This window comes from Scyliorhinus torazame, chromosome 4, assembly GCF_047496885.1.
Source record: "Scyliorhinus torazame isolate Kashiwa2021f chromosome 4, sScyTor2.1, whole genome shotgun sequence".
Taxonomy (NCBI): Eukaryota; Metazoa; Chordata; class Chondrichthyes; order Carcharhiniformes; family Scyliorhinidae; genus Scyliorhinus; species Scyliorhinus torazame.
In genome coordinates this window covers 332,691,610-332,707,126 of record NC_092710.1, presented here as the reverse complement: position 1 = coordinate 332,707,126, position 15,517 = coordinate 332,691,610, and the positions used below count along the sequence as shown (strand labels likewise).

At 55.9% G+C, this 15,517-nt stretch overlaps 1 protein-coding gene and 1 pseudogene across 2 annotated transcripts in view; both read left to right on the top strand.

The window, feature by feature from the left end:
* LOC140411147 (CSC1-like protein 2) overlaps window positions 1–15,517 on the top strand; it is a 187,572-nt gene that overhangs the window by 101,291 nt on the left and 70,764 nt on the right. For both annotated transcript variants that reach the window (XM_072500213.1, XM_072500214.1), the window contains exon 12: window positions 11,267–11,400. In XM_072500213.1, the coding sequence (XP_072356314.1) occupies window positions 11,267–11,400 (134 nt within the window). The remainder of the gene's footprint in view (window positions 1–11,266; window positions 11,401–15,517) is intronic.
* On the top strand, window positions 10,793–10,994 carry LOC140415695 (U2 spliceosomal RNA; annotated as a pseudogene).

Here is a 15,517-nt window from a genome sequence, read left to right as displayed (position 1 = left end):
TGCAGGCAGGCCCCCGGGCGAAGGGCAGGTTCCCGGGCGGAGGGCAGGCCCCCGGGCGAAGGGCAGGTTCCCGGGCGGAGGGCAGGCCCCCGGGCGGAGGGCAGGTTCCCGGACGGAGGGATGGCCCCCGGGCGGAGGGCAGTTTCCCGGGCGGGGGACAGTGTCCCGGGCAGAGGGCAGGTTCCCGGGCGGAGGGCAAGTTCCCGGGCGGGGGGCAGGTTCCCGGGCGGGGGGCAGGTTCCCGGGCGGAGGGCAAGTTCCCGGGCGGAGGGCAGGCCCCCGGGCGGAGGGCAGGCCCCCGGGCGGAGGGCAGGTTCCCGGGCGGGGGGCAGGTTCCCGGGCGGAGGGCAGGTTCCCGGGCAGAGGGCAGGCCCCCGGGCGGAGGGCAGGCCCCCGGGCAGAGGGCAGGCCCCCGGGCGGAGGGCAGGTTCCCGGGCGGAGGGCAGGTTCCCGGGCAGAGGGCAGGTTCCCGGGCGGAGGGCATGTTTCCGGGCGGAGGGCAGGCCCCCGGGCGGAGGGCAGGCCCCCGGGCGGAGGGCAGGTTCCCGGGGGGAGGGCAGGCCCCCGGGCGGAGGGCAGGTCCCCGGGTGGAGGGCAGGTCCCCGGGCGGAGAGCAGGTCCCCGGGCGGAGGGCAGGTTCCCGGGCGGGGGGCAGGTTCCCGGGCGGGGGGCAGGTTCCCGGGCAGAGGGCAGGTTCCCGGGCGGAGGGCAAGTTCCCGGGCGGAGGGCAGTCCCCCGGGCGGAGGGCAGGTTCCCGGGCAGAGGGCAGGTTCCCGGGCAGAGGGCAGGTTCCCGGGCAGAGGGCAGGTTCCCGGGCAGAGGGCAGGTTCCCGGGCAGAGGGCAGGTTCCCGGGCAGAGGGCAGGTTCCCGGGCCGAGGGCAGGTTCCCGAGCAGAGGGCAGGTTCCCGGGCCGAGGGCAGGTTCCCGGGCCGAGGGCAGGTTCCCGGGCCGAGGGCAGGTTCCCGGGCCGAGGGCAGGTTCCCGGGCCGAGGGCCGGTTCCCGGGCGGAGGGCAGGTTCCCGGGCGGAGGGCAGGTCCCCGGGCGGAGGGCAGGTCCCCGGGCGGAGGGCAGGCCCCCGGGCGGAGGGCAGGTTCCCGGGCGGGGGGCAGGTTCCCGGGCGGGGGGCAGGTTCCCGGGCGGGGGGCAGGTTCCCGGGCGGGGGGCAGGTTCCCGGGCGGAGGGCAGGTTCCCGGGGGGAGGGCAGGCCCCCGGGCGGAGGGCAGGTCCCCGGGCGGAGGGCAGGTCCCCGGGCGGAGAGCAGGTCCCCGGGCGGAGGGCAGGTTCCCGGGCGGGGGGCAGGTTCCCGGGCGGGGGGCAGGTTCCCGGGCAGAGGGCAGGTTCCCGGGCGGAGGGCAAGTTCCCGGGCGGAGGGCAGTCCCCCGGGCGGAGGGCAGGTTCCCGGGCAGAGGGCAGGTTCCCGGGCAGAGGGCAGGTTCCCGGGCAGAGGGCAGGTTCCCGGGCAGAGGGCAGGTTCCCGGGCAGAGGGCAGGTTCCCGGGCAGAGGGCAGGTTCCCGGGCAGAGGGCAGGTTCCCGGGCCGAGGGCAGGTTCCCGAGCAGAGGGCAGGTTCCCGGGCCGAGGGCAGGTTCCCGGGCCGAGGGCAGGTTCCCGGGCCGAGGGCAGGTTCCCGGGCCGAGGGCAGGTTCCCGGGCCGAGGGCCGGTTCCCGGGCGGAGGGCAGGTTCCCGGGCGGAGGGCAGGTCCCCGGGCGGAGGGCAGGTCCCCGGGCGGAGGGCAGGCCCCCGGGCGGAGGGCAGGTTCCCGGGCGGGGGGCAGGTTCCCGGGCGGGGGGCAGGTTCCCGGGCGGGGGGCAGGTTCCCGGGCGGGGGGCAGGTTCCCGGGCGGGGAGCAGGTTCCCGGGGGGAGGGCAGGCCCCCGGGCGGAGGGCAGGTCCCCGGGTGGAGGGCAGGCCCCCGGGCGGAGGGCAGGTTCCCGGACGGAGGGATGGCCCCCGGGCGGAGGGCAGTTTCCCGGGCGGGGGACAGTGTCCCGGGCAGAGGGCAGGTTCCCGGGCGGAGGGCAAGTTCCCGGGCGGGGGGCAGGTTCCCGGGCGGGGGGCAGGTTCCCGGGCGGAGGGCAAGTTCCCGGGCGGAGGGCAGGCCCCCGGGCGGAGGGCAGGCCCCCGGGCGGAGGGCAGGTTCCCGGGCGGGGGGCAGGTTCCCGGGCGGAGGGCAGGTTCCCGGGCAGAGGGCAGGCCCCCGGGCGGAGGGCAGGTTCCCGGGCGGAGGGCAGGTTCCCGGGCAGAGGGCAGGCCCCCGGGCGGAGGGCAGGTTCCCGGGCGGAGGGCAGGTTCCCGGGCAGAGGGCAGGTTCCCGGGCGGAGGGCATGTTTCCGGGCGGAGGGCAGGCCCCCGGGCGGAGGGCAGGCCCCCGGGCGGAGGGCAGGTTCCCGGGGGGAGGGCAGGCCCCCGGGCGGAGGGCAGGTCCCCGGGTGGAGGGCAGGTCCCCGGGCGGAGAGCAGGTCCCCGGGCGGAGGGCAGGTTCCCGGGCGGGGGGCAGGTTCCCGGGCGGGGGGCAGGTTCCCGGGCAGAGGGCAGGTTCCCGGGCGGAGGGCAAGTTCCCGGGCGGAGGGCAGTCCCCCGGGCGGAGGGCAGGTTCCCGGGCAGAGGGCAGGTTCCCGGGCAGAGGGCAGGTTCCCGGGCAGAGGGCAGGTTCCCGGGCAGAGGGCAGGTTCCCGGGCAGAGGGCAGGTTCCCGGGCAGAGGGCAGGTTCCCGGGCAGAGGGCAGGTTCCCGGGCCGAGGGCAGGTTCCCGAGCAGAGGGCAGGTTCCCGGGCCGAGGGCAGGTTCCCGGGCCGAGGGCAGGTTCCCGGGCCGAGGGCAGGTTCCCGGGCCGAGGGCAGGTTCCCGGGCCGAGGGCCGGTTCCCGGGCGGAGGGCAGGTTCCCGGGCGGAGGGCAGGTCCCCGGGCGGAGGGCAGGTCCCCGGGCGGAGGGCAGGCCCCCGGGCGGAGGGCAGGTTCCCGGGCGGGGGGCAGGTTCCCGGGCGGGGGGCAGGTTCCCGGGCGGGGGGCAGGTTCCCGGGCGGGGGGCAGGTTCCCGGGCGGGGAGCAGGTTCCCGGGCGGAGGGCAGGTTCCCGGGCAGAGGGCACGCTCCCCGGGCGGAGAGCAGGCCCCCCGGGCGGAGGGCAGGCCCCCCGGGCGGAGGATACTCCGCCTCTCCTTTTACCTGTCGATCACACCAGGGCAGCTGATGGGATGAAAGTCAATGAATAAAAATTTGGAACATAAGGCCAGTCTCGGTAATATTGACCATGAAGCTATTGTTGATTATCAGGAAATTCCATCTGGTTTACAAATGGTCTTTAGCCAAGGAAATCTGCCATCCTCAACTTATCTGACACGTGCAGGGGTTTTGCCGTAATGCTTGTGGAGCTGGTTTCAAGATGGAATCTGGAATTAAAAGTTTGACAACAACAACAAAATAAAGATTGTACATGAAACTATAAACATAGTGCAAAAGCCATCTCCCTCCCTTACCGGTCCCACCTTTATTAACCCCCTACTCTAAGCTAAACTAACCCCCCCCCTACTTCTACTGACGATTAATTTTCCACGAAGAAGTTGACGAACGGTTGCCACCTCCGGGCGAACCCTAACAGTGACCCTCTCCAGGCGAACTTGATTTTCTCCAAACAGAGAAAGCTAGCCATGTCCGATAGCCAGGTTTCGGACTTCGGGGGCTTTGAGTCCCTCCAAGCTAATCGTATCCGTCTCCGGGCTACCAGGGAAGCAAAGGCCAGAACGTCTGCCTCTTTCTCCTCCTGGATTCCCGGGTCTTCCGACACCCCGAAAATCGCCACCCCTGGACTCAGTGCCACCCTTATTTTTAACACCATGGACATGACATCTGCAAACCCCTGCCAGAATCCCCTAAGCTTCGGACATGCCCAGGACATGTGGACATGGTTCGCTGGTCCTCCCGCACATTTTGCACACCTTGGCTTTTCACAGTAACTTCATTTGAAGCCTAGTTGTGACAATAAGCGATTTTCATTTCATTTCATTTTAAAGAATCTGCTCACCCGGGCCACTGTTATGTGAGCCCGGTGAACGACCTTGAATTGGATCAGGCTGAGCCTGGCACATGTTGACTCTACTCAACGCGTCCGCCCAGAGACCATCCTCTATCTCTCCTCCCAGCTCCTCCCTCCCACTTGCGCTTCAGCTCCTCGGTCTGCGTCTCCTCTGACCCCATAAGTTCCTTGTAAATGTCCGAGACGCTCCCTTCTCCTACCCACGCTCTGGAAACTACCCTGTCCTGAATCCCCCTTAGCGGTAGGAGCGGGAAGGTTGACACCTGTTTACGTAGGAAGTCCCGCACCTGCAGATACCTGAATCTGTTTCCCCTCGCCAACCCAAACTTCTCCTCCAACGCCCTCATACTCGGAAATCTCCCCTCTATAAACATATCCCCCATCCTCTCAATCCCTGCTCTCCGCTATATCCGCAACCCCCCATCCATACTTCCCGGAGCAAACCGGTGATTATTACAGATTGGGGACCAGACTGATGCTCCCTCTACTCCCACATGTCTCCTCCATTGCCCCCAGACTCTCAGGGCCGCCACCACCACGGGGCTGGTGGAGTACCGTGCCGGCGGGAAAGGCAGAGGCGCAGTTACCAATGCCCCCAAGCTGGACCCCTGATGAAGCCGCCTCCATACGCTCTCATGCCGACCCCTCCCCCACCACCCACTTCCTGATCATGGCTATGTTCGCCACCCAGTAATAGTTACTAAAATGTGTCAGCGCCAGCCCGCCCTCTCCCCGACTCCGCTCACTCATCCCCCATTTTACTCGTGGGATCTTGCCACCCAAACGAAGCCAGTGATCACTTTGTTGATCCATTTGAAAAAGGACCGCGGAATAAAGATAGGGAGACACTGAAACACAAACAGGAATCTCGGGAGGACCGTCATCTTCACCGTCAGCACCCTCCCAGCCAGTGACAACGGGAGCGCATCCCATCTCCGAAAATTGTCCTTCATTTGGTCTACTAGCCGGGCCAGATTAAGCTTGTGCAGCCATTCCCATTCCCACGCCACCTGGATGCCTAGGTACCGAAAGCTTCCCCCTACCACTGTAAACAGCGGCTCCCCCAATCGCCTCTCCTGTCCCCTCGCCTGGACCGCAAACATCTCACTTTTCCCCATATTTAGCTTATACCCCGAAAACCGGCCAAATTCCGCCAGAATCCTCATGTTTTCTTCCATCCTCTTTGCTGGGCCCAATACATACAGAAGCAGGTAGTCTGCGTAAAGCAAGACTCTGTGTTCCACCTCCACCACCCCCCCCCCCCCCCCCCCCCGACCAGCCCATTCCAGCCCCTTGAGGCTCTCAGAGCAATTGCCAGCGACTCTATGGCTAACGCGAACAACAGTGGGGAGAGGGGGCATCCTTGTCTCGTCCCCCGATGCAGCATAAAATAGTCCGATGTTGTCCTATTCGTCCGTACGCTCGCCACAGGAGCCTGATACAGCAACCTGACCAGTCAATAAAGCTCCGCCCAAATCCGAACCGTCCCAGTTCCTCCCACAGATATTCCCATTCTACCTGATCGAAAACCTTCTCTGCGTCCATTGCGACCACTACCTGCACCTCCCTACCTTCCGGGGGCATCATGATCAAGGAGGCCATTCGGTCCATCGAGTCTGCACCGGCTCTTGGAAAGAGCACCCTACACAAGTCCACACCACCCTATCCCCATAACCCAGTAACCCCACTGAACCAATACTAAGGGCAATTTATCATGGCCAATCCACCTAACCTGCACATCTTTGGACTGTGGGAGGAAACCGGAGCACCCGGAGGAAACCCACGCAGACACGGGGAGGATGTGCAGACTCCACACAGACAGTGACCCAGCTGGGAATCAAACCTGGGACCCTGGCGCTGTGAAGCAATTGTGCTAACCACAATGCTACCCTGATGATACTCTGCACGTGGTGACTCCCTGTGTGTGATGTTAATCAGGTCCTGTCCTTGTCCTGGTCTCCAGATCTACTGGCCACCAGGTGTCGTGTTTCTTCTCTTATACTGTCTCTGTCCTTGTCTGTGATTGGTTGTGGTGTTGTGTGTGCTGATTTGTCTGTTGGTGTGTCTATCATGATGTGTGTGTTTGAATATCATGACATCCCCCCTTTTTTTACAAAATTATGTGCCTACGTGGTTATAAATACGAATGTGTCGTGAGTGCATCTAAAAGTGTGTGTGCGTGATATTTACAGCAGGTGCATGTGGCGTAACTATATACATGGGGCGATGTCGGGTGTGTCATGCTAACGAGGTTGTACCATAACAAAACAGGAAGACAAAAAACTTTGAAGTGTGGTCCGGTCAAACGATATCTGGAATGATAAAACAGTAACATGTTACAATACTATAGTGTTTCAACTTTATCGTGTGAACAGTCTCATAAGTCCAGTCTAGTAGGTGTGTGACGAATTTGGGTTGACCGTCAGGGTGGCACTCCATTCATCGGCCGGATTGATGGTGTTGACCCTGTTCACATCAATGACTGAAACCCGGAAGGCATCTTGGCCATCTGTGTCACTGGGCTGGATGTCCTGATGTACGGGCTGGACGGTCCTGACGTGTCTGCGAGATTGTCGGAGATGTGTAGGATCCATCGGTTGAACCGCTCGACAGTAGGCAGCGTAGTGGCCCATCTTGCCACATCATAGGCATTGTCGGTTTTTAGCAAGACATTGCCCTTTTAAATGTACAGCTCCACAGTTGCCGCACGTATGACGTCACGGCGCTCGTTACGCCACTGTGCATGCGCAGTTTGGTCTTGCATCGGGCGCGCCTGCGCAGTGCGTCCCTCGATGTTGCTGTTGGTTTTGGCGCGCACAAGCGCGGGAGACCGCGAAAAGCACGGGAAACGGCCGCCCTCGTCCGGGCTGCGGGCCGGGAGATAATCAATTACCTGGATGCGTTCGGCCTTGTGGGCGGCCTGGCTTGCCGATTCGACGGCTGGGGACCACCTCCGTGCCAATTCGGTCGCCTGAAATTGGGCAAAGCGACTGGTCGCATTTTCATGGAGGACACAAGCTTCCACCGCAGACGCTAAGGTCAGGCCTTTAATTTTTAGAAGCTGCTGGCGTAGGCCACTGGAGGCAATGCCAAAAACAATCTGGTCCCGGATCATGGACTCTGAGGTGGTGCCGTAACCGCAGGACTGCGCGAGTATGCGGAGGTGCATCAGGAAGGGCTGAAAGAGCTCATCCTTACCTTGCAGGCGTTGCTGAAGGATATACCTCTCAAAACTTTCATTCACTTCAACCTTAAAGTGCTGGTCGAGCTTGAGGAGGACCGTGTCATACTTGGATTGGTTCTCGCCTTCCGCGAACACCAGTGAGTTGAATACATCGATGGTGTGCTGACCTGCGGTGGTGAGGAGCATCGCAATCTTTGTTTCGTCCGAGGCACTCTGTTTCTTGTTGGCTCGCATGTACAGTTCAAACCGCTGCTTGAAAAGCTTCCAATTGGTGCCAAGGTTCCCAGCGACTTGCAACGGCTGCGGTTTGTTGGTGATGTCCATATCTCAGGATGGCAGGTTTGCCGGCAGGTATCGATCCACTCCTGTACCATGTAGTGTTGGGTTTTCTGAGGTACAGATGAACCAACACGGTTGTATTTGGTACAACGCTGTTTTATTTCAACTTGTTATTTACAGTTCTGTCTTGATACTCTGCACGTGGTGACTCCCTGTGTGTGATGTTAGTCAGGTCCTGTCCTTGTCCTGGTCTCCAGATCTATTGGCCACCAGGTGTCGTGTTTCTTCTCTTATACTGTCTCTGTCCTTGTCTATGATTGGTTGTTGTGTTGTGTGTGCTGATTTGTCTGTTTGTATGTCTATCATGATGTGTGTGTTTGAATATCATGACACATAGGTCGCCCTCCTCGCCTTCCTCAGCTGCTCTACCGCCCTCCCTGTAGTTAACAAGCCAAACTCAGATTGTAGCCTCCGCCATTCCCTTAAAAGCCCTGCCTCTGGAGTCCCCGCATACCTCCTATCGATCTGTAGTATCTCTTTACCAGTCGGTCCGTCTCTGCCCTGTCCACCTTCTCCCTATGGGCCCGTAACGAGATCAGCTCCCCTCTGACCTCCGCCTTCAGTGGTTCCCAGACCACCGCTGCTGAAATTTCCCCCGTGTCGTTGACCTGCAGGTAGCTCTGAATACATTTCCTCAGTCGCTCGCGCACACCTTCATCAGCCAAAAGTCCCACATCTAACCTCCATTGCGGGCGCTGGTTACTGTCTTCACTAACCTGCAGGTCAACCCAGTGCGGAGCATGGTCTGAGATTGTAATCGCCGAGTACCCCGTGTCCACCACGCCTGTCAGTAAAGCCTTGCTCAGAGGGTGGCATGTGGCGCAGTGGATAGCACTGGGACTGCGGCGCTGAGGACCCGGGTTCGAATCCCGGCCCTGTGTTGAAGTCCCCTCACATGACTTACTTATGCAAATCTAGGTCCGGACTCTTCCCCAGCATCCTCTTTATAAACTCCACATCATCCCAATTTGGCACATACACATTTACTAATACCACCTGCACCCCCTCCAGTTTCCTCTGACCATAATGTACCGACCCCCCACATCCGAAACTATTCTTCCCGCCTCAAACACCACCCACTTGTTGATCAGGATCGCGACCCCTCTAGTCTTTGAGTCCAGTCCCGAGTGAAAAACCTGTCTGACCCAACCTTTCCTTAATCTAATCTGATCAGCTACTCTAAGGTGAGTCTCCTGCAGGATTACCACATCCGCCTACAGTCCTCTCAAATGCGCGAACACGCATGCCCTCTTGACCGGCCCATTTAGCCCTCGTACATTCCAGGTGATCAGCCTAGTTGGGGGACTCATCGTTCCCCCCCCTTCGCCGATCAGTCATCACCTTTCTTGGGCCAGTCTCCAGCCCACGCCCCATGCCTCCACCGGCCCGCCCCCAGGCAGACCTCCTCTCTGTCCCTCAGCAACAGTCCCTCCCTCATCAGCAGAAAATTTTCCCCCTCCCCCCCCTAGTAACAGCACAATGTAAATCAACCCCTTTGATAAGCCTAACATCTGCTCACCCCCCACTGTGCTTCCGTGAGATAGCCCGCCCAGCTAGCTTGGTGGCCCCCACCCCTGGCGCCAGACATTCTCCCACCTATTGTTCTCTCCCCACCTTCCCCCCCCGCTCATACACACATATTCAGATGACAAACAATCCCAACACAATTGCCCGACAGAAAAAAAAACGCTAAACAAAGAAAAGATCAGGCAAGAGATCCCGCATCTAACAAACACACCTCCACCCCCCCAACAGTGCAAATGTAAACTTTAACTCACTCAGCCCTGCAACTGGTCCCAAATCAATACAGAAGGCAATCCAAATAATGTCCACAAAACAAAAAACGGGAAACTTTTTAAAACATGAACGTTGAAGCAAAGTTCAAAAGTTCTTAGTCCGCCACCAGTCCTTTCCTTTTCGCGAAGTCCAGCGCTTCCTCAGGCGACTCAAACTAAAAATGTTGCTCCTCGTATGTGACCCAGAGACGGGCCGGATACAGCAGACCAAACTTCACCTTTTTCTTAAAAAGGGTCGACCTGATCTGGTTTAACCCTGCTCTTCTCCTGGCCACTTCCGCACTCAGGTCCTGATAGATCCACAGGGTACTGTTTTCCCATTTACAACTCCATGTCTGCCTGGCCCACTGTAGAATGCGCTCCTTGTCCAAGTACCTGTGGAATCTCTCCACCATTGCCCTCGGGGGGTCTCCCATTCCCGGCTTCCGCACGAGCGCTCTGTGAGCCCTGTCCACCTCCAAGGGTCGGGAGAATTCCCCATCTCCCAGCAACATCTCGAACATGCCCGCTATGTATGCCCCAGCGTCCGCTCCTCCGGACCCCTCCGGGAGCCCAACGATCCTCAAGTTCTGCCGGCAGGACCTATTCTCTGGGTCCTCCGCCTTCTCCAGGAGCCTTTTCTGCTGGTCTCTCAGCATCCCCACCTCCAACTCCACCGCAGTTTGATGTTCCTTCCAGTCAGCCAGGGCCTTCTCTACCTTCTGGATCGCCCAATCTTGGGCATCTAATCTAAGCTCCAGCCGCGCAATTGACTCTTTAATCAGGTCCAAGCAGTCCAACTTCTGCTTGGTGAAGCCCTCCTGGATAACTTGCATCATCAGCTCCGTTGACCGCTGGGTCAACAAGCCAGAGGTCCGGTCATCCGTCATTCTCCCGCTTCAGCCCAAGCCTTCTCTGTCTTTCTGTTTCTGCCTTTACGAGCACTTCTAGTCCTTCTCTCCATGCACCGATGTGGGAATCCCGTACACAATTGCCTCTATCATTGATTTTTCAAATCAAGTCCGGTAAAAAATTGGGGAAAAGGTCCAAAAGTCCGACCAGAGCGGGAGCCACCAAATGTGCGACTTTACTCCTTCATAGCCGCCACCAGAAGTCCCTTGAAACCATTGTTGATCGTCATAAAAACCCAAGTGGTTCATTAACGTCCTTTAGGGAAGGACAGCATGGTAGCACAGTGTTGCTTCACAGCAGGGTCTCGGGTTCGATTCCCGACTTGGCTCACTGTCTGTGCGGAGTCTGCATGTTCTCCCCGTGTGTGCGTGGGTTTCCTCCGGGTGCTCCGATTTCCTCCCACAAGTTCCGGAAGACAGGTAATTTGGACATTCTGAATTCTCCCTCAGTGTACCCGAACAGGCGCCGGAATGTGGCGACTAGGGGATTTTCACAGTAACTTCATTGGAATGGTAATGTAAGCCTACTTGTAACAATAAAGATTATTATTATTGCATCTCGGCCTTTTGGCTAAGATCAAGTGTAGTATCTGCTCTGCCTTTTGGCTCAGATCTGGTAAGTCTCTCTTGTGGGGACCATGAATTGGATTCAATTTGAATTTGAATTGTTTTTTGGAGCAGGCAAGGAGCTGGATTAGGGGTTCGCCCCTGTCCACACTCTGATCCCTGGCCTTGTAACTCAGAAAAAGTAATATAAAAAAAAGATTGTTCTTATTGCCTGGTCTGGCTCCAGAACCACAGCTCTTAAATGCCCTCAAGGATGAGCCATAAATTTTGGCCCAACCAGCGACGCCCACATCCCATGACACCCCATGAACGAATAAAAAAACAATTATTTAAAAAAAAACCTGGAATATTACTTCAACTGACAGGCATTACTGGACCAAATCTATCTTTTTTAGTACATGTCTAAGAATTCTTTTTGGTTGGCATCACCTGACAAAACTCTTGTTCTTTTCTGACAGGTTGACGCTTTGGAATATTACACTAAGCTGGAGAATGAGATTATGAATGAGTACACCCAGGAGAAGGCGATTATAGACAGGAAATCACTTGGACTAGCCTTCGTTACCTTCCAGGATGAAGACATGGCCTCCCTGTAAGTGTCTGGGGCTTGAGCGGGAGTAAGTCGCCAATTAGCTGCTTGATCTTTCTGAAAGCACGTTTCCACAGCACAGCAACAGGTCCTTCAGCCCACAGCCCACAGGTCCACGCTTTGTATAGCATCCAGATTAGGCTCTTTGAGCCGCCCTCAACATAATATTTTATTCCTTTCTCATTCTTACGTTTATCTTTTCTTTATTCTTTCACGGGATGTGGGTGTCACATCCCAGATGCCATTCCAGCATTTCTGTTGCTCATCCCAGATCGCTCTTGAGAAGGTGGTGGGGAGCCATCTTCTTGAACCGCTGCAATTCATGTGGAGTAAGCACACTACGGCGATATATTTCCAAGTGAGGATGGTGCATGCCTTGGAGGGGGACTTGTAGGTGGTGGTGTTCACATGCATCTGCTGATCTTGTCCTTCCAAATGGTAGAGTTCACAGGTTAGGAATGTGCTGCCTAAGGATCCTTGGTGTGTTGCTGCAGGACATCTTGTTGATGGTACACGTAGTTGCTACTGTTCATCGGTGATGGAGGGAGTGAATGTTGAAGGTGGAGATGAAGCGCCAATCAAATCGGCTTCTTTATCCTGGATGGTGTTGAGCTTCTTGAGTGTTGTTGGAGCTGCACTCACCCAGGTAAATGGATTCCATCACACTCCTGACTTGTACCTTGTAGATGGTGGACAGGCTTTGAGGAGTCAGGATTTGAGTTACTCACCAAAAAGAAAATGCTGGAAAATCTCAGCAGGTCTGGCAGCATCTGTAGGGAGAGAAAAGAGCCCACGTTTCGAGTCCAATGCTGGACTCGAAACGTTAGCTCTTTTCTCTCCTTACAGATGCTGCCAGACCTGCTGAGATTTTCCAGCATTTTCTTTTTGGTTTCAGATTCCAGCATCCGCAGTAATTTGCTTTTATCCAGTCAGTTACTCACCGCAGGATTTCTAGCCTTTGATCTGTTTTTGCAGCCACAGTATTTATATGGCTAGTCCAATTCACTTTCTGGTCAATGGTAAAGTCAATATTTTCCCGCTTCTGTAGTAGACACTCGTTAAGACAGAATAACAAGCTTTATTTTTGAAAACAACTGCCTGCAGTAATGGCTGAAACTTGAAGTCAGAGAGCAGTCAACAAAACTACTGAGTCTTTCACAAGTTCCGCGCTTTCACAGAGAATTAGCTCAATATTTATACATTATCTTTATCAAGATTATGTGACAACAGTATGGTCAGGAGTTTAATCGGAAATACAAACGGAAGCAAAGACCAGACCATGTTTGGTCATATCACTCATACCATTATTTAGTCCTCGGAGGGAACATTGAAAGGTCGGAATAGACTTGTTTCTTCCTGAACTTATCTTGTTTTAAATTCCTACGGCCCTGGGTTATGACGAGTTAGTTTTATCAGGAGTTGCCGAGGTCCGGTGTTTTGGAACGGCTCGACCTTCGCTGATCTTTTCAGACTTCAAGTTATGCAGAGTTGGCCTATGGCCATACAGCTCTGAAAATGGTTAGGGCAGCATTCTTTACCTGGGGCTGGGGAGCTGGAATGAGTAGTTTCAGTCTTTCTTGTATAGTATCAAACCTTTTGACCAGTCTTCCCATTGACCAGTTTTCCCATCATGCCATTACTTAATTCGTACCATCACACCCAGGCTGTTGATTGTGGGGGATTCAGCAATGGTAATGCCATTGAACGTCAAAGGGCGATGGTTGGATTCTGTCTTGTTGGGAATGGTCATTGCCTGGCACTTTTGCTGTGCAGATGTAATTTGCCACTTGTCAGCTCAAGCCTGGATATTGTCCAGATCTTGCTGCTTTTGAGCATGAACTGCTTCTGTATGTGAGGAGTTGTGAATCATGCAGTCATCAGTGAACATGCCAACTTCTGACGTTATGATACAATGGTCACTGATGGAGCAGCGGATGATGGTTGGGCCATGCTCGAACCAAGGCTATAATGAGTTAGGGGCTGGGTGGCCTTGATGGAACCAAGAAGGAGTGTCAGTGAGGTTGAATAAGTACCAGTTGATAGCACTGATAGAGGTGTGATAGTTGCTCTTTTTTGCTTTGTCCTGATTTTTATGGACAGGATATTTCTGGATAGTTTTCCCCATTGCCGGGTAGATGCCAGTGTTGTAGCTGTACTGGAACAGCTTAGCTGACGGTGTCGCTAGTTTTGGAGCACAAGTCTTCAGTACCATTGCCGGGATATTTTCCGGGCCCATAGACTTTACAGGATCCAGTGCCTTCAGCTGTTTCTTGATATCACGTGGAGTGAATCGTATTGGCTGAAGACTGACATCTGTGATGCTGGGGACCTCCGGAGGAGCCCGAGATCGATCATCCATTCGGCACCTCTGGCTGAAGATTGTTGCGAATGCTTCAGCCTTGCCTATTGCACAGATGTGATGGGCTCCTCCATCATTGAGGATGGGGATATTTGTGGAGACTCCTCCAGTGAGTTGTTTAGTTGACCACCACCATTCACCACAGCGTGTGGCAGGACTGATCCCTTTGTTGTGGAATCGCATAGCCCTGTCTATCACATACTTATACTGTTGGACCTGCAAGTAGTCCTGTGTTGTAGCTTCAACAGGTTGACTCCTCAGTTTTAGGTACCTGGTGCCATCCTGCACTCTTCAGTGAACCAGGGTTGATCACTTGGCTGATAATTCTAGAGTGGGTGATACGGAGGGCCATGCGGTTACAGGTTGGGGTTGTATACAATTCTGCTGTTACCGATGGCCCACAGTGCCTCATTGATGTGCAGTTTAGAGTTGCTAGATCTGTTTGAAATCTATCCCATTTCGAAGAGTGGTAGCACAATGGTATTCACTTAAATTTTTTTTTTCCAATTAAGGGGCAATTTAGTGTGGCCAATCCACCTACCCGGCACATCTTTGGGTTGTGGGGGTGAGACCCACACCGACACAGGGATAACGTGCAAACTCCACACGGACAGTGACCCGGGGCCGGGATAGAATCCAGGTCCTCGGTGCCATAAGGCAGCAGTGCTAACCACTGCGCCACTGTGTCGTCCCTGCGATGGAGGGTATTCACAATGTAAAAATGGGACTTTGTCTCCAGAAGATCTGCATGGTGGTTACTCCTACCAATTACTATCATGGACAGATGCATCTGGGTAGATTGTAGAAGATAAGGTCAGGTATGTTTCTCCTCTAGTTGGTTTCCTGACCACTTGCTACAGACCCAGTTTAGCAACTATGTCCTTTAGGACTTGACTAGTAGTGGTGCACCAAGCTAATTTGGTGATGGACATTGGTGTCCCCCACTCAAACAAACAAAGAACAAAGAACAAAGAAATGTACAGCACAGGAACAGGCCCTTCGGCCCTCCAAGCCCGTGCCGACCATACTGCCCGACTAAACTACAATCTTCTACACTTCCTGGGTCCGTATCCTTCTATTCCCATCCTATTCATATATTTGTCAAGATGCCCCTTAAATGTCCCTATCGTCCCTGCTTCCACTACCTCCTCCGGTAGTGAGTTCCAGGCACCCACTACCCTCTGCGTAAAAAACTTGCCTCGTACATCTACTCTAAACTTTGCCCCTCTCACCTTAAACCTATGCCCCCTAGTAATTGACCCCTCTACCCTGGGGAAAAGCCTCTGACTATCCACTCTGTCTATGCCCCTCATAATTTTGTATACCTCTATCAGGTCGCCCCTCAACCTCCTTCGTTCCAGTGAGAACAAACCGAGTTTCTTCAATCGCTCCTCATAGCTTATGCCCTCCATACCAGGCAACATTCTGGTAAATCTCTTCTGCACCCTCTCTAAAGCCTCCACATCCTTCTGGTAGTGTGGCGACCAGAATTGAACACTATACTCCAAGTGTGGCCTAACTAAGGTTCTATACAGCTGCAACATGACTTGCCAATTCTTATACTCAATGCCCCGGCCAATGAAGGCAAGCATGCCGTATGCCTTCTTGACTACCTTCTCCACCTGTGTTGCCCCTTTCAATGACCTGTGGACCTGTACTCCTAGATCTCTTTGACTTTCAATACTCTTGAGGGTTCTACCATTCACTGTATATTCCCTACCTGCATTAGCCCTTCCAAAATGCATTACCTCACATTTGTCC